Consider the following 19,932-nt stretch of genomic DNA (forward strand, 5'->3'; position numbering starts at 1 on the left):
AGGCCGTGTGCCATTCCTGCTGCCCACAGGAGGTCACTGGAGAGCAGGCAGAATCCACTTCCCTGTCCCAGGTCTGCCTGTAGGGCTAGGCTTTGTCCTGTCTCCTTGGGGGGGATTGTGGGTGTGGGGAGAACAGGGACCTTTCCTCTATACTCTTCCCCTTTCCTAACCTTCAGGGAAGAGCTGGCCCTGTCAGTCTGGAGCGTGTCCTGCCTAGATCTCAAGTGACTTCTGCTTTTCTGCTGTCCTTCAGGATGATCCAGCGGCACCAGCTGGTGCAGTCTGTGCTGCAGGAGCTGCAGGAAGCCACCGAATGCTTTGGTCTGGAGGGCCTTGCCAGTGCTGCACTGGAGGCAGAGAGGACCCTGTCATCTTTCTCCCTGCCTGGCTATTGCAGGAGGCAATTTCAAGAGGAGCTAGAAGTTGATCGAGTAGCCAGGAGCCTGTACCCAGAGGATGCTCCAAGTAACATGCTGCCTCTGGTTTGCAAAGGTGAGGGGAACCGCCTCTTTGAGGCAGCCAGTGTACTGCTCTGGGGCAACCCCAGCCTCAGCCTGGAGCTGCAGGTGCGCACAGTGGTGGAGATGCTGCTGCACAAGCAGTACTACCTGAATGGCATGATTGACTCCAAGGTGATGCTGCAGGCTGCCCGCTACTCACTCTGCACGGAGGAGACACCAGAGATGACCAGCCTCCCCATGGCTATCCTGGAGGCTATCTTCGATGCAGATATCAAAGCTACCTGTTTTCCTGGCACCTTTGCCAATATGTGGCATGTCTATGCTCTTGCCTCAGTGCTGCAGTGTAACATCTACTCAATCTATCCCATGAGCAACCTGAAGATCCGGCCATATTTCAACCGGCTCATCCGGCCCAGGAAGTGTGGCCCTCAGACCTCCACTCTCCACATCATGTGGTCAGGGCAGCAGCTCTCCAGGCAGGTCTTCAAAGCACAGTACTTTGTGGCTGTAGTTGGTCTGGAGGAGCTGGAACCTACCATACCTTCATCAGAGCCTCCTGTCCAGCCCATGAAGACTCTGGAGCTGCTGAATAGTGACCCCCAGCTGACCTACTCCAACCTGCGTGACAGGTACAGCATCACCAAGAGCACCTTCTACCGCTGGAAGCGCCAGTCTCGGGAACACCGGCAGAAAGCGGCTGCCAGGTTTGCAGCTAAACACTTCCTCCAGTCCTGCTTTCAAGAGGGCAACGTTGTCCCGCTCCAGCACTTCCGACAAATGTTTCCGGAAATCTCCCGATCCACATATTATGCCTGGAAGCATGAGATGCAGAGCATGGTCAATGGTGATACCTCTGATCTGACTGAGGCCCATGGGTTGCGGGAGCTTCACAGGGAGGTTCCAAAGAAGGCTGATGTTAATGAGCCAACAAAGGCAGAGGCAAGTTTAAGGCCCCCGAGTCCTTCCCTAGACCCAGTCCAAGCAGGGATCTTCATGCGAGGAGCCAAATCTTACCTGGAGAAATGCATCTCCATGAACACTCTGGTGCCTTACAGGTGCTTCAAGCACAGCTTCCCTGGCATCTCCAGGTCCACTTACTACAATTGGCGAAGAAAAGCAATCAAAGAGAACCCCAACTTCAAACCCCCCCAGCCTCCCTTGAATAACCAGAAACCTTTACCCATGGAAAAGCCACTTCTGCAGCTGAAACCAAGCAGCTTGCCTGCTAGGAAGAAGCTGAATGGAGATCAGCCGGCAGCCAGGAGTCTCCTGCAGCTCAAGCCCTCTCTGTGCTGGAGGAAGCGGCTGCGAGATGTGGCCCGGAGACAGGTCCAGCAGTGGCAGCTGCCATTCAGCAAGTTTTGCCTACGCTATCCAACACTCTCCTCCACAACCTACTGGTTTTGGAAGGGTAGCAGCCGAGCATCTGGGCAGCATCGCCTTTGCAGCTCCAATCGGCCTTTGAACAGGATTACTTCCCTGGCACTGCAGAGATCTGAGCCAAGTGTCAAGCCCCAGCTCCACATGGAAGTAGCAACCAAGCATCTGGACAAGTCAGCACCAGCCACTCCATACAATGCCACCATTTCAGGCTACCCTGTGTCAGAGAGAGCCAACAGTCAGATGTTTGTGATGGATGTGATTGCCACCACCCAGTTCAAGGCACAAGCCAAGCTGTTCCTGCAGCAGCGCTTTGAGTCGAAGACCTTCCCCACCTACAAGGAGTTCAGTGCCCGCTTCCCCCTCACAGCCCGCTCCACCTACTACATGTGGAAGCGTGCCCTGCATGATGGGCTGACCCTTGTGGATGCATGAGGTCCACCTGGCTGTGGTTCTCCATTGATGTGCCCTGTGACCTGCTGGTGGGGTGTCCTCCAAGCCAGGGCCCAGGTCAAACTTTTGGTTTGTTTTTTTCTGTTTGTAGTCTCTTTTTTTTTTTTTTTTTTCTCTCTATGTGATTGAATCAGGTATGAGAATGCCTACACAGTGCCCGCTCCTGGAGATGGAAGGAGTGGGAGGCAGGTACTGACTGCCCTAAAGGAGAGGGGCGGAAGGGTTTTGCCTTCTTTGCACTCAGGGATCAAGTAGGGGTCATAGGATTCTGTCAGGCTTCCAGTGTATGCTTGAGGTAGAGGGTTTGAAGGCCTCTCTGTCCTGGGAATTTGTGTGAAGGAGTGATGGGGACATGCAGAACTCAGCATAGAGGTGCCCAGCATCCCCTTGGCGAGAAGGAGGGGCTGGAGGAGTGCTCAGCACTGAGGTATAAATCTCTGATCTGTGCTCCTCCTTGTTAAGGAGGTTGAAGGCTTTATATGATGCTGCTTGGGCTTTGTGGCTTTTAATGCTTGTCCTGGCTGCCCTGATTTCCCCTAGAGGAAACAGAGGCAGGTAGAGGGGAGGGGGGGTTGTTTTGTGTCCCTGATGCAATCTATGTTGGGAACATGTTGGGCTCCCTTAGCAAGCCAGAAGCTGGCATCTTCTGTAGGCACTGAAGCATCTTGACAGGACTTTTCTGGTCTTGTAGCAATTACCTCTTTCGTGGTCCTTAACTCTCTCAGAGCTGCCTTATCCTCTGTGTCTCTTCCCTAGTGCCTGTGTGAAGGTGTCTGCCTGCTGTAGGGCAGAGACCAGGTGCTGCAGGCCCTAAGTCTTTGCTTTCCCTGAATCATGCTACAAGTCCAGTGTGGCGTGGCTGTCACTTTACAGCATGCCTGTGGCAGTCATGGCTGTACACACCCAAATTGTAAGAATTAAAAGCAATAAAAACTTCCATTCCCAGTCCTGTGTGGTTCTTCCCTTGTGCATAGGGGATCAGAATGGTCCTGTGGGCACCCTTAGGAGGCCCTAGTGATGTGATGGAACAGTGCTGAACGCCAGCAGGATCTCACCACCATTGATACACCCCTAGAAAATGTTCTTTGTGAGGAGAATGAATACTGTGTGTGGTCTCATAGGAGGGATCTGGGGGTGGTGGGTGCTGCAGGAAGAGCCATGCACTGTGGGAAGGCCCCTGCACTGGGGTGCAGGGAGATGCTGAGCAATGCTTGGTGCCACTGCAGAGAGCTCTGAGCTCTGTGTGTCAGGAAGTAATTGGAGTAATTAGCTGCCAGTGATTTCTCACCAGTGAACTCCTCCAAGGGAGTAAGCTGGTAATTACTCTAGAATGATTATCTGTGTCTCTGAACTGCTGGGGACTTGAGGTAACTGTTCTCCATGGCAGCAGTAAGCTGTGAAGGTGCACAAGGCCTCTAGAGCAAAGCTGTGCCTTCATTCTACTGGACCTAGGTGACAAAGGATGGTTTATGTGACCACCAAGCTCAGGTCCATCAGGGGGCTCTGAGCTGTGGACAGCAGCAGGGATGGGGCTGGGATTTGCATTCAGTATACTGTGTATTTGCTGGGGGAGAGCAGGAGAGCCTGTAGGGACTTCCCAGCCCTCCGCAGAGTGGAGGGATGGTTCATCTTTGTTATCATTGTCTGACTCCTCTCAAAAGGGGATTTTGCACACGCATTGTAATCTACTATTTTCTTGCAAAATGCTTGAGGAGATCCAGGTATTATGCTTTCTTTGTCCTTAGCTGGGTGCCTGGATGGGGAGTCATGTAAAAATAACATTCTTCCAAGAGTTTTACATGTGCACTTATACATGTTACACAGTGGGAAGATGGGGGGTATTCCATGCTTTAGTATCACAAACTGGGACCAAGGTGATTCTTCAGCAGTCAGCACTCTGAGCTTTCCCTTTGCAGGGGGCTGCAAGCTGTGCTGCTCAAGGCAGACACCTTCTGTTCTCTTTCCAGCAGCCTTCACAGATACTTCCCTCCCTCCAGTGCTGAGACAGCAGCTCCTGCATGGCATGATGGTGGTAGAGTGGTAGAACTTGCAGGCTACCTGCTGTTCTCATGCCTAAATGACAGTAGGACATGAATCAAGGCAGTCCTAGTGGCTCTGCCCCGTGTTGCCATGTGCTGTGCAATACATTTCTCCTTCTGCCAACACAGAGAGGTGTTTAGTTCCAGTGTCACTGAGATCCCTTGCAGGTGGACACTTGAAGCACCAACCAAGGCCAAGGTGGAAATGAAAACAGTAAAAGGAGATTGAAATGCAGAGGCTGGGGGCCACGAAGCTTATGGGGAGCAGCCCCTGCCCATGCACAGTTCACATCTGTTATGCTGTGTCAGACTGAGGTAGTGAGGCACTGCCTGGGTCACAGCTATGTTACCAGGGCCAGAGTTTGGCAGGGGTGCTTGGAGTACGGGGACAGTGATGCCATCCTGCCGTTCCCTCCTGTCCTCAGGTGGGTAAGAGCATCATCCCACCTGGTGACAACACAAGCAGATGGAGCAAAGGCAGATGCTGGCTGATGGAGGCAGAAGATCATCCCTGCAGTAAAACTGAATGGGTTACAAGGTGAGTGCTCCTGTTAAACCGGGATGTTAAGTGTGGCAGTTAGCAGGGCAATAAGTCTGCCTCATAAACCATGCTACTCCAAATGACTTAATGAGCGGTAATGGCCTGCAGCTGGGAAGAGCTGGTCTGGGTGCCATTCCTTGGCAGTGCAGGAGCTCTGCTGTTGTGGCTGTGGTGGCCAGTAGTCTCCGCCTGGAAGCTGTCCTTCCCCTGGGCTCAAAAATTAGCAGTCTTGAAATTTAGCTTGCAGCTAGTTAGCAGTTGGCTTTCCAGATGCGTTTTTCGTGATAGAAGTGATCTTTACAAAAGCTCCTGGATCCCCGGTGGTCCCCCTTACCTTCCCATTAGCAGAGCTGCCTTAGGCAGTCCTGCAGTGGGGCTTTGCTTGCCCCAGGCTCCTGCAGCTCCTGGGGGCATGAACAACTCCTGGGCCTCACTGGAACCACTGGGAAGACATGCAGCCACAGGACAGAGAAGTCAGTGCTGCCATTCAGATCCGAGCCGGCAAACACAAAACCAATTAATTATTGAGAAAATGTATGTGGGGAAGGGAGGACAAGATGAGGAGAAAAGGAGATTATCTGGATCTCCATTCAACTCCTTTGCATTTCCCACTGCTCAATCCCATCCCAGTACTGCTGCTCTGGTCTGCTGAGTTGTTTTACTTCTATTCTGTATTTCCAGATCCTCCTGATTTTGTCTCATTAGCAAATGTCACCAGTGCATCCCTCCTTCCTATGCTGATTTGCTAATGTAAATGTGGTAGAAGATCAATCCTCATGCTATTCCTTAAGGACTTTGTCCTCGGGACACACAGATCTTCTGCAATGTTAGTAACCCTTTAAAACCCATCATAGCTGTTTTGGACCAGTTATGCTTGACAGTGGTACCCGGTACAGTACCTTTCAGCCAGAATCCAGGTGCTGCATTCCCTGCTGTTACTTTGCTACACAACAAGAATGCTGATGTGTCATATTGTTTTAGCACAATCAACATCTGGAAAACATGAGTTTTGGAAAAGAACTCCATGAGAGTCCTGCAGAGTGGTGCCCGACCATTCCCAAGCATCCCCCCACCTCGGCATGATGGGGACATGGGGGCAGAAGCAGAGTGGGACAGCTCAGCCCCATGGCACGTTCCTGTGTTGAGGATAGTGGAGGAGGGGTAATGAGCACCCTGCTTTCAGAGTTGATGCTGCAGTGGTGGCCCTTGACTGGCTTTTCTCCTGAAAATCTTCCCCTAGGTCACAGAGAGGTGGCATGGCTGTGGGTGCCCTGCTGCAGGCTGTTTGTGGGAAGACAAGGGGAGAGGGGAGGCTGCCTCAGGGATGTGCTGAGATGCATTGTTTTCCTTGATTATTTTTTTAGCAGGAATAGAAAACGCATCCAATCTCAATTAGCTATTTCCACACTGAATTGATGTGAAGGAAGAACACTGGCTGTGCCGTTAAAAGAGGAGAAGAATGGATTGTGCTTGTTTTCCTCCAGCTCCTTCCTTGCCATCCCCAGAGGACACACGTGGAGTGGCAGTAGCGATTTTGCCAAGATGATCAGTTCCTCCTAGGAAGGGGCTCTGTCTGCCCATACACACAGGTGGGGCAGATGGACACCCTGCACTGTGCCCTCTCTGGCCTTGTGTCACCAGCCCAGGGCAAGGGTTAGAGGTGCTGGTAGGACCACGGTGCTGAGATGGGCATTTTTGAGCAGTGGGCCTGGGGGGCTGCAGGATCCTGCCCATGCAGTAGGTTGGGGCTGGGGGTGCAGAACCTGCAGCAGAACCTGCAGCCTCTGTGGGGAAGGCTTAGTTGCAAATAGGTGTCATAATTTAGATTAATGCCCCATGGGGTCAGGACAGCTATGGAACTCTGCCATGGAGCTGAGGATGCCGAGGGGTACTGGGGGAGAACAGGAGGGAATAATCTCTTCTGTGCCTACTGATTGGGTTTGATTTTTTTAAAATTTTTCTTAGCTCAGTCACATTTCTGAACCTCTCCTGTTCCCTGACTGCTGTGTTCACTGCCTTTCTGCTTGTGCTCCAGCAGCTGCAGCAGACGCTGGGTGTCTGTGATAAGTTATTCAGCAGCAGTCTCTGTGCTGGTCCTCAGATTTCAATTTCCACGTTTCCCTTCAGGCTGTTTCCAACTAATTTCTCCATTTGCATAATACCTCCCTTAGGGATGTGCTTGCTCGGCCCCTTTTCCCCTCTTTACAAGTTCATCAGAGATTCAGGCTATTAGTGGAAAACACTTTAATTCTGTTGGTCCTCCAGCCCAGTCCTTTCCCCTGTGCCTCCAATTAAAGAAGGGGCAGGAATGAGACATGGAAAAGGTTGGGAATGGTCCTGCAGGGACCAGGAGCTGGACCCAGAGGTGTGCAGGGAGATCTTCCTTGAACACATTTTATTTGAAGCTTTTCCTCCAGGCAGAACAGCCTGAACAGCAATCTTCCAGCCTCTCTCTACCCAATTCTTGTCCCCCCTCATGGCTAACAGCCCATGCCATCGCAGCACAGGCTGCTGGCTGTGATGCACACTGCAGCACGGCTCCCCCCCACACTGCCCAGCCATCAGCTGGATGCTCATCTCCATGGGGAGCCACAGAACACCTTCAGCTGTTGGCCATCTCAGCACTCCCACAGAAGCCTGCAGAGCTCACCTCTTCCCTCTGCAGACCTGCGTTAGCGCAAAGTGTTGTTTTGCCTGCTCTTTTATTAGCTCTTCCACATTATAAAACATAATGGGAACTTTCAGAACTGCTTCTGAACAGGTCTCTGATGTGCTTCTCTCCTTTATGGCTCGAGTACAACAGGAATTGCAGATACTAACATGCTTCTTTAGGATGAAATGTACATGTGAGGAGCACACTGTGCTACTTGCAGAGCCAGCGGCAGAGGGGTGAGAGGGCACCAGGGAAGGGGTGAGGAAAGGCCTTTGAACCGAGCGCTTTGGGGCAGTCACTGCCTTAGTGTCCATCCCTGAAGCACTTGGTGTGTCACTAACATACAAATTGACAGAAGTCAGTTGTAGTCATGGATGTACCGTACTTCCTAGTCAGCAGAGGCCTCTGGACAGATGGAGATGCCCCTCTCCAAGATGTGGGAAGGAGTATGTTGGGGTCTCCCCATTTCCTGTGCTCCCCTCAGGCCTCCGCCTCTCTGGATCCTTGCTTCCAGCACCCACCTGAGCTCTGCATGTCATGCCAGTCTTGTGCTCTCCACTCCTGGTGTGCAAACCCCCAGCTCAGTGTTGAGAGTTAAGATCTTCCCCCCACACCCCGCAGTCTTGTTGTGGGCAGCAGTTTCCACTTCAAATATCTCCAGATCACCATGGGATGCCAGCCCTTCTGGAGCTCTGAACTACAGTTACTGGTACAATCATTGTGAATACTGGAAAACCTTGTGGATTTTGCTACCATCTTTGGTGATCAGGTCGACTGTCTGCAAGCACCAGCTTGCATTTCTTCTTGGTTCTCATCTGGAGCAGGCTAGCTACTGTATGTCCATCTGGAAAGGATGCAGAGAGCACCCCAGAGCATGCCTTTTGGTCATGTTCATGCTGCACCCTCTTCCTTTGCTGCAGCTGGAGGGCCAGGTGCCACTCATGACACTGACAGGAGATTGTTGTCCCCATCATAGGAGTCCTGAATCCACACCAGGGCCCCAAATGCCCAAAAGAAAGAGCAGTCGTTCCTCTTTGCCTGTCCCCTTCATGGGCAAAGCCTGGGCATCGGAGGTGGCTGTCCCCACTGCAAGGTTGGGAGAGCAAGTGGTGGCCCTGGAGCAGAACGGTGGCAGTAGCCAGCAGCAGCTTTTACACATGTTCCAGTGTGGTCCTCCTGGCCTCAGCGGTCAGGTCACTACTCAGTTCCCTGCTGTCAGATGGTGTCACCCCACAGTACCAGGGAGGACACAGAACAGTTGAAGCTGGAAAAGGACTTCCAGGGGGCATCTGGTCCAAGCCCTGCTCAAGCAGGACCTCCTAGGAGCTGCTTGCCCACAGCCACGTCCAGGTAGCTTTTGAGTATCTCCAAGGATCTGCTGTGTGTCTGAAAAGGGAAAGAGCTGGCACGGGGTATCCAAGGTCCTGCTATGCCAGAAGCCCTTGCAAGCACTGGCACCCTGTGCTCCACAGGAAGGCTTGATCCCAGGAGGACTGGTGGCTGGGGACCATGCTGGTGTGCAGGCAGCAGTTACACGTGGCCCCCCTTGGAGAGATATGCGATAAGTGCCACCACCACCCCGACGTACACGCCTGTACCGATGGTTATAGAGAGCGCGGCAAGGAAGAGAGCTCGGCGGGAAGCTGAGCTGGCCAAGTGGAAATCTCCTTTGGAGACAGCCTTGCTGGTCTGGAAGGAGAAGAAGCACACACTACTGTACCTTCTCACCTGTGTGCAACAGGCAGCCACACGCAGAGGTATGGATGTGCACGAGCTGGAGCATGCCTCATTCAACTGCTGAAGCTAAAAGTGGGATGTACAGGCACCCAAAAACATGCCAAATTAGAGGTCCATATTCTGCTATTCAAAGCAAGGAGTCTCAGATAAGTGGCCTCACTGTTGTCCCCTCTGCAGATGTCCCTCTCTGTATGAACCTGAGAAGAGCCCTAGGCTAGTGCTGTGTTTTTTGATACTTAAATTTATCGTGGAGTGCATTCTAATGTGGTTATGTCACTGTGCTTTGCGAACAGATTTTGTTGCCTTGAGTGGGCTAAGTGGGAAGTCTGCTGATGCTCTGCATTTTTGCTGATCACTCTGTATTTAAAAAGATCTCAGGACGAATACTGTGACTATGTAGGAGCTGTGGCTTATGTGCTTTCTAAGTGTACAGCTGAATCAGCTGGCTACCTTATCCCAGGAGTGCTAGGAGAGCATCAAACTGAGGGAACAATAGGCCATTTAGAATCATAGAATCATTAAGGTTGGAAAAGGCCACTAAGATCATCCAGTCCAACCAGAAGCTCATCCTCACCATGCCCACTAACCATGTCCCTTGTGCCACATGGACACGTTTCTTGAATACTTTATGTTTAATGACATTTAAAAGATTTTGTTTGATTCTGAATCTGAAGATTTTGAATCTTCAGCTGAAACTTATTGATAAAGAAGGGCCAGTGAAGCCAGCAATGAAGGTGATGTGAGTGCTAGCTCACCGGCTGGCAACTTCCAGCTGCCCTGTATGCTCAGGGTGCACTCAGAGCTGCTGTCAGCATTGCTCATGGCTGGTGCTCTAGTTGATCTGTTAAAATCAGGGTAGACACTGTGCATACATACAGCCAAAAAGATACTCTTTGCCCCACAGAGTGAGCCCAAGTGGTAATTATAGCAGAGCTACGTTTGAATTGTATGAAGCACATTATCACATGGAGAATGCAGCATGCCATGCTGTACCATGCGCAGAAACATGAAATCAGCCACTTTGCAGGTCCCAGTCCTCTTACTGGCTCTGTTCTAGATGCTACTGTTACACACTTACAAAGCTTTCCAGCTTCACACAGCCTGGTGCAAGCACACAGAATTTAATGTGTGAGGAGCAGAAACAAAGGTATGGTGATATGGGGACCAGAGTCTCCAGCATGTCTGGTCTGCAGAGCATGAGTAGCAGGTGGGATCACAGAGCAGGGTCTCATTACTGCTGGAGAATGGGAGGGCAAATGGAAAATGCCATGTTCCTTTGCTTTGCTGTAGGGTGAAACCCAGGAGCAACAGGAACCCCAGTTCCCTGAATTGCACCTGAATGCCCAGGAGAGCAGTTCAGCTGCCAGCAGCTGAAGGACTTGCACTTTCACAGCAGCTATACAGACATCCAGCAGCAAGAAGCACCCCTTGCCCCGGCCCTCAGGGGTCTGGGCACAGAGACGGGCAACAGGATGACCTGCGCCCTGCAGGACCCTTTGCTGCAGGGCTGAGCACATGCAAGAGAGCAAAGAAGCCCACGGCCGGGAATCTCTTACCCCTTGGGAGAAGTAGAATGCAGCAATTCCCAAGGGCCAGAAGCAGCACAGCATGGAGAACAGGGCCAGGCCAAGGTGGTCTCGGGGGGGGAGCATCAGGAATTGGTCCTCACTTTCACTGTCACTAGAGGAGTCGCTCTGCAAAGATAAACAAAGTCAGGGCCTGCAGGGAGCTGCACCCGCACCTCCATGAGCTGACCCGCAGCCCAGCTGGCCCAGCCACTGCTCCCAATGACCCCACGTGCCCTGCAGCCCTGTCCTTCCTCCCAGCTCCTGCTCAGTCCTGCTCCAGGTCCTCACATACCTCCCAGCTCCACATCCAAGGCCTGAGTTTCAGAAATCTTCTGGCAGCTCAGCCGGGTTTGGTGAGGAAAGTCGTGGCTCAGCACATTCAGGCACTTCGGCTCCCTGCCAGAACACTGCTGAGCTCACCGGCTAGGGTCTAGGATTTCCCTGCGAGATATTCTTACACTGAGATATCTGGAGCTTTGGCGGAGCTGGCCGTTTGTCAGCTTAAACAAACTTAAACAAAGTGCCTTAACCCCATTAGGGACCGGCAGATCGATATCCTGCTAAACTAATTTAGAGATTGAAGGAAAGCGGTTGAATTGGAGCCTCCATCACGGTGGCAGTGTGTTCTGCCCTCTTAGCAATCCCATTTCTCACGTCACTGCCATCAGCTTGCCTGTGTTTGGCCACGGCCTGCCCAGCTGAGGTGTTTGGCAGCAATGTGTGCTTTGGGAAGCCACGGAGAGGTGGGGAGAGCCGGGGAAGTCATACTACAGGCCCTCAGGGTAGCAGCAGAGCTGTGCCAGCAGATGGGCACTGGCTCCAGCATGCTCTGGGGACCTGCCAGGTCCTGGGTAACGTGCAGAATGAGGCTGCTTTGCCAGCTTTATTCTTTCCCTGCAAGATCCATCCTGCTCTGATATATTAAGCTTTCTTGCACTGACATCATGCATGTGAATGTCGCTGTTATGCAACAGCAGCGCTGTTTCCCATTACATTCAGCAACACGGTGGCCACAGATTGCCCTTGTCAAAGGGTTCCTGTCACCATAAGCTGCAGAGATGGCCCCGGCTTCCAGGCTGCCAGCAGAAAAGCTGGTGACCTTCTGAGGTCCATGCTTAGGGGAAAGAGCGTGAATTTTAAGCAGAAAGAAGAAATTCTGGGTGCACAGAGAATGAGGGGAAAGGAGAGAGTGGGGTCTGGGAGGGCAGGCAAGCACAGCCCAGTCACCACGGGAGGTATGTTATACCAACCCTCCGCACAAAGCTCACCTCGTACTCCTGGAGCTCCTCCTCCTCCACCTCATAGGACACTGTTTGGATGCGGATGTCACTCTCTACCAGGCAGGACCCTTGTACATCATGCCCATCAGGACTGTCAGACAGAACCTCTTTACCTTCTGTAAAAGTGGTCTCACAGCTCTCTGTCTTGCTGTCCTTTGCCTTGAGAGCAGTCTCATCTTTCACAAGGATGAAATTGGGGCCGTACAAGGCTTCCACAGCCAGCTGCAGGGAGCTGGCATCCAGCAGCTGGTGAGTCCTGGCTCCGCCAGTGTTTTGGAAGATGTAGGAGTACAGTTTCCCTTGGCAGTGGTGGCCGGGGTAGTCTTGGCTGTGGTGCTGGTGGTAAGAATAGCTGCTGTGGAGGTGCCCGTTAGCCTTGGCCAACAGTGGGTCCTGGAGCTCACGCACACTCTCCATGCTGTTGGCAGGGTAAGAGCAATCCTGTGGGAGCAGAGAGGAGAGGGGAGGGCGTAACCTCCGCACGGCAAGGCAGTGGGGAAGCCATTGCCCGTGCAGAGCCAATGTCAAGATGAGCAAGGCAAGAGGGAATAGGATTTGCCAGTGTGAGGGAAAAGAAGAGCCCTCCCCCACTTCCCACAGCTTGAACGCCCTCCCACCAAAATGAAATCTTCTCGTCCCTCCCAGCTGGTAGAAAGATAAGGATCCAGCCATGCAGCAAAGTGATCTGGTTCAGGCTGGATTAAGATTGCTGTGTCCATAACATATCTCGATATGGCCACGTGCAGCCTGATGGGAGCAGTCCCTCTGCATCTTTAGAGCTGGCTCATAATCCATACTGCTACAAAGCATGTTCAGATAGTGGTTTCATGGACACGGGACAGTCTCTAGGGGCTCTCTTGTGGCTGGGCTAAGGCTGGGGTGTGGGGAGGCAACAGCTGAGGAAAGCCAGGAGCCTTTGGCTACCGGTGCCAACACGGGTTTCTTCCTCAGGAAAATTCCAATCCTTACTCTCTTCCTCCATTTCAGAGTGCTGAAACACTCTGCTGCCTTCTTTTTTTTTTTTCACATGAAATTTTCTGAGATGAAACATTTCAACCCTATTTCTTCAAAGGAGCGCTTACTGTTTTGGCTTTCCAGCCCACCTCAGCACATAGAAAATGTGTAGTGAAATATCAGAATCCCCCAGGAGAGAGGAATGATCGCTTTGCGCTGCTCAGTATCCATGTGCTCTCTTTTCCAGCCCTCCCTGCATGCTCCCAGCTGCTGGAGCGTGCCACCCTCCTGCCTTGCAGCCCCAAATGTCACTCTGCTCCCCAGAGACCTCTGCAGCTGCTTCCTCTGCTGGATGCTGCAAAGCAGAGCACACTGCTACCTGCCATAGGGCTCCCTGTGGTGCCCTACCGATGGCAGGAGCATTGCTTTGGCTTCGAATCAATCCTCAGAAAGAAAATATAAATGAAGAAGTTGAAGTTGAGGACTCCAGGGAGCAAAAAGCCCAACTGCTTCCCACAAGGCCCTGTTCACTCGGCCAAATTCTGCCGTACTGCACAGTTTTTAGTGCCACAGCCCGTTGTAAATGTCCCTGTTGATGGGCTTTGTGTTGGCAGCAGTTGGCACATTTTAGAAAGCTGTTTAGGAAAATGAAGCCATTCAAAAGTACTCCCACATTGCTAAAACACTGCACGAGTGCTCTCTACACCTCCCTCCCCAAAATCATTGTCTGCTTTCTTTGCCCTCCCACCTTGCCAATAAGGTACTCAATGGCTCACGCAGCAGATGGCCAGGAAGTATTTCCACAATATTTAAGGGTGATGCACGTTGGTATCACAGAAATTTTCATTTCCTGCACAGACCAAAATAATTATGCTCACCTCAATATGCAAATCAGATTTATAACAACATCATAGAATGGCTTCAGTTGGAAGGGACCTTAAAGAACCAACACCTTGATGTGGGCAGGGTTGTCATCTGCTAAATCAGAAACTAAATCAGGTTGCCCAGAGCCCCATCCAATATGGCCTTGAATTCCTCCAGGGATGGAGGAATTTTTCGTTATAAAATAAACAATTAGGACTGACCAGTCTCTACATCACCTGAGTGTAGCAGCCCAACTAGGACCCCAACTCCAGCAAAGCTGCTGATTGTGGTGAGGCTTCAGCATCTCCAAGAATGTTTCTGGCTGCACTACCAGATGTGGATGCACTACCTCCCTGGGAGGGAGCCGGCAAGGGGATGCTGCAGGTGTGGAGGTTGCTGCTTATCACAGGCGAGACCATCAGCACTGATTTTGAGGAGGGAGAGAGGACTGCTTACAGAACTGGGTAGTGTGCACAGTGTGAGTGAGGGACAGAAAGAAGGGAAAGGGGCTGTGAGGAATTAAGAACCCGATAGCCAGCCTGGGAGGGAGCAGGGAGTGTTTGGGATGGGAGCTCTGAAAAACAAGCAGAGATTGGACACAGTGAAGCCACCAGTAACTCACAGCAAAACCTCAGAAAAAAAAAAAAAAAAAAAAAAAAGCCATGAGAAATGATGGGGCAGAGCAGGAAGAGCACCCCTACACAGCTGGTGGATCTCTGCTGCTGGGCAGAGATCTGCTCACATAGGGCATCTCAGGGGGTGGGGCCAGATGATGAGACATGGGCTGGCTGACTTGAGTCACATCTAAGAGCATCCCAGGATTGTAGAGTGACCTGCACTAAACTCCTTTCCTTGTTGTCTTTCACTCTGAGGAGTATACGATGATTTAGAGCCTAGTGGAGATCAGGGCTACAAAAACACTACAGGTAGGAATTGCAGGAAGAGGGAGGCACAGCGCCAGCTACGCCAGCAGGACTGGAAAGATCTTTCCCAAGCCCTATGTGGTTTATTGGGATAGTACATAAGATTTAGCCACACTAGGACTTCACAGAGTAAGCCTGGTAATAGTTATCTAGGCTTGGGGGAAGAGGAATGAAGCAGGCTGATGAAAGCAAATAAGATGTAAAAGCCCAACTTGGAAAGAGCAGACATTCTCTGTCCTCATTACAAGCATGACAGTGTAGCGTGGAGACCAATTAGCCCTATGTTGCTGGCAGCAGGCAGCAGCAGTGGGATACTATCAGGCACAAGGTGCCCAAATATAGGTGTACACATGGCATAGGGGCATAATACCCTGGGGAACACAGCGCCCCATGCCTCAGCCCTGCACGCTCTCTATAGTCAGGCTGAGCACTGTGGCCAAGACAATGAGTGCTGTCCCTGCAAGCTGCCTCCTCACCCTGAGCACCACAAACATGTTTCCAGAGAAGCTGTGGGAGCCCATCCCTGGGGGCACTTGAGGCCAGGCTGTATGGGGCTCTGGGCAGCCTGACCTGGTTGGGGCAGCCCATGCCTTGGGACCAAGGTGACTTTGAAGTCCCTTCAACCCAAGCCTTTTTGTGATTCTATAAACCATTGCGCTGGGTTCTCCCTAGCTCTCTTGGTTTCCCTGCAGAGCAGGAAAACTGCTTTGAGTACTGCGGTCTTTTCCAACCAGGTATAGAAGGAACCAAAATAAGGCACGACAATGAAAACATACCAAATTGGGATCCGTGCATGACGCAGACCACCTCCGCAGCCCATCCCCTTGGCTGCCCCAGGTTGGCAGTGCAGCACCCGCTGAGACCCTCGCACAGATGCTGCCTGCGATTAGTCCAGTTAATGATGAATTAAGTGGTTGTTCCAGGAATCAATCATCAGCTAATTGCCTTGTCAAGCAAACACTCTGCCCTACTCCTTGGGCTCATTAGAAGGCCGTGATTGCGCTATGCGTCCTCACGTTCCCGAGTGAGAAGGGCAGCCTAGCCTGGCCTAGGGCACCGGGCAGGTCAGAGCGCTCAGGAAAAATGGGGAGAAACAGCAAATCGGGTGGCTCAGCTGCAGCGATTCCCCCCGGCCGCCGTGGGTAGAGGTGGCCGCTAGGTGTCCCAGGCGGTCCACGCAGCGCGGGGGCTGCGGGGTCCCCAGGTGTCCCCGTGAGCCGGGAGCGAGCTGGGGAGGGGCAGGGGGTTGGAGGAGGGCGGCGGCGATGATACGCCTGGCTGTGTGGGTGGTGAGGTGTAAAATTAGCACGTTTGGGCCCTCTCGGTGTCCCCTTTTTTAGCTGGAGAGATGCAAACGAATAAACAACGCTGCGAGCGGGAGATCCTGCAAGATGGCAAGGGAGATGGGGGGATACAGGGGATGCCCCGCTGCTGGAGGCAATGGGGTGCCATGGGGCAGCCGCCTGCTTTGTGCCTGGATGGGGCCAGGATGAGGCTAGGAGAGCTCTCGAGGTGCCGACAGCTGCGTTGGGACCTTCATCTCAGCTCCCAGGACTGAAACGCTTGCCCCCAGCCAATCTTTGCCCCCAGCAGCAAGCCCTAGTGAGCCAGTGGGAGTGAGCTGTGCCAATTGGAAGTGATGGACAGCTCTCACCAGACGCTTCTACACCTAAGGACATACTGTTTGGCTGCTGTCCTCTGGAGGGACGCATATTGGCACCCCTCCCTCAGTCTAATGTCTGCTTAGATATGTCCGTGAGAGCAGTTGCTCAGAATTAGAACTGTGAGCATGGTGCTCTGGCCCAGACAAGCTCTCTGCCCAGATACCTGCATGCACTGTGAGCCCCAGCCACAGAGCATCTCACAGAGTTCCCTGAGGATGTGCTTATTGCCAAGATGTTCTCACTGCTGCAGGAAGGAGAGCAAAAGCTCATGCATGTGGGTTGTAATTTTACTCATGGCTGGTTTCTCTGTGCTAGTGGTTCCAGTCTTCAGTTTCACATAGATTTTCTCCATTGCTGTTTATTCCTAGCACTGAACAGAACATGACTGCCACCCCACATGGCTCCAACTCTTCTTTCAGCTTTCTCATTTCACTCATATCCTCTGCTCCAGACCTATCATATTCACCTCAAGGCTCTCCCTCTGTCTGTGAGCTCCCCAGGGCTATGGCACCCTGACCACGTCCTGTCACTCAGCTCGGGTTGACCTGCAAAGGAGACCCCACTTTTACCCAGGCAAGAGCCAGCTGAGGGCAGAATAAGGACACAACAGGCAGCTAGTGGTTGTCACCAGTGAGGACAGGGAAACATCCACCCCTTCCAGAGGGTTTGAGATGGGATGAAGCCATGTGCTCTCTCCATGTCCCCCTGCTATCCGACAAGGCTGGCAACGTACATCAGTTATTAGGAACTGCTCATTTGTCTCTATTTAAAACACATACGTACAAATGATTCATGAGCTCCTTGAAGGTTGGCGCTGCTATCACCTCTCTTCCTCACGTTGCCTGTTTATGTTATCCTCTATCTGCTTTCATTCAGCTCAGGGGGATTTCCTTCTCCTGGGGCATCACTCTTCTCCTCGCAGCTCAGACGTTTCACTTATTTGCCAATAATCTGCTCTCCCTTAGACTGTGGACATGGCACATGTCTCCTTCACTTTTCCAAACCCAGTTTCCCACCATGGCCTGTGAATAGCATACTGATGTCCAGCACACGAGCACATTGCGCAGACTTCAGCTGGTACCCCGGCCAATAGGTGCCGTGCAAGCCAAATGGTGCTAATATCTGCTACTGCCAAAGAAATGGAGGCATCGGGTGGGGATCTGCCCCCCCTGCTTAGGAGGCTCCCACTGGTGGCAGCTACACAGTTTTTCAATGTCTCTGTTAAGCACTCTGCTCCAGGCTCACCGGAGCACTCGGACTGCTTTGCTGCCTTCTTCACTTCATTGACAAACAGCAGCAGTAAGGACTATTGAGAGGAAACCTATAAAGGGCTTTCCCCCCTCTCAGCACCGTGTTTTGGCTTTTCAGCCAAAAACACCAATCCTTTGCCCATCACTAATTCTACAGACAGAGAGAAGCTGACTCAAAGTCCAGCCTAAAAAGACCCTCTCGGAGCAGTGGGCAGAGGAGTGCCATGAGCAGTGCTGCCAGGCCTGGTTGCAAGGGCCCCAGGGCAGGGAGGGGATCTGCATCAAGCAAAGGCAGGGATACGCTGTGCAAATTCACCGTGCTGGAGCTGCAGCAAATTACTCACTCTTTAATAACGGTGTTTATTACCTGCCTCTGATGGTGGTTCAGGGAGCTGAAGCGAAGCCGATTCAGCTCCCCAAAGCTTTCCATCTGCCAGCCATTTTCATGACAACAGAAACTTTTGCTGGAGAAAAGCAGTCGGTGCCTTTTTGATTGGGTAATTCCTTCTCCTGACAGCCCAGAGTAACCAGCCTCGTCCCCGGGAGGCTGGGGCTGCGTGCCCTGTGCCTGCAGGCAGCCTCAGACCCTGCTCTCCTGGCCGCCCTCGTTGTTTGCCCAGTGCTGCCTTCCACTCGGAGTCTTCCCGTGGAAAAGGGTTCTCCCGGGGTGGTGCAAAGGAAATTTGCTTCTCGGAGGCAAAACAAGCAACCCAGTACAGCGCGTCGGTGCAGAGCAGCGTGGGTCCTGTGCAACCTGCAGCAGCTTTGGAGAACGCATCACCATCGTAGCGATGGTCAGCTCCAGAGAGCACTTCTCTTTCAAACTCCGAGCTGCAGACGCGAGCCCGGCAGGGCTGCCCCGGAGACACGCGCGGAGGCTCAGCCCGTACGGGTCGTGTTCCGCGCAGTTCCGCACTGCCTCGGCCCTTCAGCGCCGAGCTCCTCGCTGCCGCCGCCCTGCACACTCCAGGGCGGCCCGGGCAGCTCGGACAGCCCAGCAGAAGGGAAGCCCCAAACTTCGGAGACCCGCCGGCTGCCTCCCATTCCTGCGGCAGCCCCAGGTGCCTCTGCAGCCCCTTGGCCGTAGACAGCCTCAGAAACTTTTACCAAAACCCTTCCCTTTCGTCCACCCCGGCACCTATGAACGGTAATATCCCCCCGGGCGCCGCCACCCTCTCTCTCCGAGTCGCAGCCCTAACAGCCCCTAACACATTTTCCCAGCCCGAGGCGCTCCCCAGAGCAAACCGCATCCCCCCCACCCTGAGTAGGCTCCCTTACCTCGGCTCAGCCGCCAAGTTGAAGCGGCGGCGGAGCGGCGGCGGGCATGGCTGCGGCGGGGCCGCCCGGGGCCCGGCGGGGCTGAGAGGGCTGCGGGAGCGGCGCGGCGGAGCCCCGGGTGGCGGGCGGCGGCGGGCGGTGCAGCAGCGCGGCGGGCGCTGTGCGGCAGCGGAGCCCCCGGCTGCGGCTGCACCGTGCTCCGCCGCTCTCGGCCGTGCCTTTTCTGGCTCCCGGCAGCCGCTACCGAGATCTGCGCGTCGCCAGCGCTCCTTTTCTGAGCTCCTCTCCTCGGCGTGGCTTCTCCCGCTGGGTTAGAGAGAGAAGAGGAAAGTCGCTGCCTTCTCTGCTCCCTGCCTTTGGCACCGCGCAGCCCCTGCCGCTCCCCTGATCGGCCGGAGGGAGCCCCCTGCAAGAGCTTAAAGGGAGAAGGGAATGGGATTTGTCGCTCTGCCTTCAGCCAAGTACGATCCTGCCTTCCTCTGCAGGGACCCCGGGCAGCGGCAGGATTGGCCTCACGTTCGCTGGGCAGCGCTCTGGTTGAGGGGAGTGAGTCCAGATTCACACCAGTACGACACGAGATGGCACCGACTCTGCGAGTCTTCCACTCCCCTACTCTGTCCAGGCGATGCTCCAGCAGCTCCTCAAGCTCTGCGCTCCCCACCTGCTCCTGAACTCCCCAGAGCTCAGCTCCTCCCCCGGCTCAGCAGGAGCACACGAGGATGAAGAATGGCTCATCCAGGGCTAGGGATTGGGGCACCTCATCGACTCAGGCTCCCAGTGGGGTACGCATCTGTCTAGATGCTACATGGCACTGTATCATATAGGTTGGCAGCAGGACCAGGCTCTGGTCCTCACATCGAGGACTAGCGACAAGTGTTGCAGCTGGC

At 53.3% G+C, this 19,932-nt stretch overlaps 2 protein-coding genes across 3 annotated transcripts; one reads left to right on the top strand and one right to left on the bottom strand.

The window, feature by feature from the left end:
- Positions 1-254: 254 nt before the first annotated feature.
- Positions 255-2,276, top strand: VRTN (vertebrae development associated). The gene has a single exon (XM_042814575.1). The coding sequence runs from the start codon at positions 255-257 to the stop codon at positions 2,274-2,276; it is 2,022 nt and encodes a 673-aa protein (XP_042670509.1).
- Positions 2,277-7,146: 4,870 nt separating this feature from the next.
- On the bottom strand, positions 7,147-19,106 carry SYNDIG1L (synapse differentiation inducing 1 like). Of its 2 annotated transcripts, XM_042815001.1 has the most exons (4): positions 19,046-19,106; positions 12,101-12,553; positions 10,821-10,958; positions 7,147-9,216 (listed from the first exon to the last, which is right to left on the bottom strand). In XM_042815001.1, the coding sequence occupies exons 2-4, from the start codon at positions 12,527-12,529 to the stop codon at positions 9,058-9,060; spliced, it is 726 nt and encodes a 241-aa protein (XP_042670935.1). In that variant the 5' UTR covers positions 12,530-12,553; positions 19,046-19,106; the 3' UTR covers positions 7,147-9,057. The 2 variants fall into 2 exon arrangements, with proteins under 2 accessions (XP_042670935.1, XP_042670934.1); XM_042815000.1 differs by lacking the exon at positions 19,046-19,106 and having other exon boundaries at positions 12,101-13,307.
- Between the last annotated feature and the right edge of the window lie 826 nt (positions 19,107-19,932).

Source organism: Centrocercus urophasianus, unplaced genomic scaffold, assembly GCF_019232065.1.
Source record: "Centrocercus urophasianus isolate 14NV4802_14NV808 unplaced genomic scaffold, USGS_Curo_1.0 seq_14, whole genome shotgun sequence".
Classification (NCBI taxonomy): Eukaryota; Metazoa; Chordata; class Aves; order Galliformes; family Phasianidae; genus Centrocercus; species Centrocercus urophasianus.

Bases quoted from the DNA above. Each gene is read 5' to 3' on its own strand.
- VRTN (XM_042814575.1), top strand. From the start codon at position 255: ATGATCCAGCGGCACCAGCTGGTGCAGTCTGTGCTGCAGGAGCTGCAG.
- SYNDIG1L (XM_042815000.1), bottom strand. From the start codon at position 12,784: ATGGCTGGATCCTTATCTTTCTACCAGCTGGGAGGGACGAGAAGATTT. The intron at 10,959-12,100 runs GTGAGCTTTGTG...TTATCTTTGCAG, and splicing joins AGGAGCTCCAGGAGTACGAG to AGCGACTCCTCTAGTGACAG. The intron at 9,217-10,820 runs GTAAGAGATTCC...TTCTCCTTCCAG, and splicing joins CATTCTACTTCTCCCAAGGG to ACCAGCAAGGCTGTCTCCAA.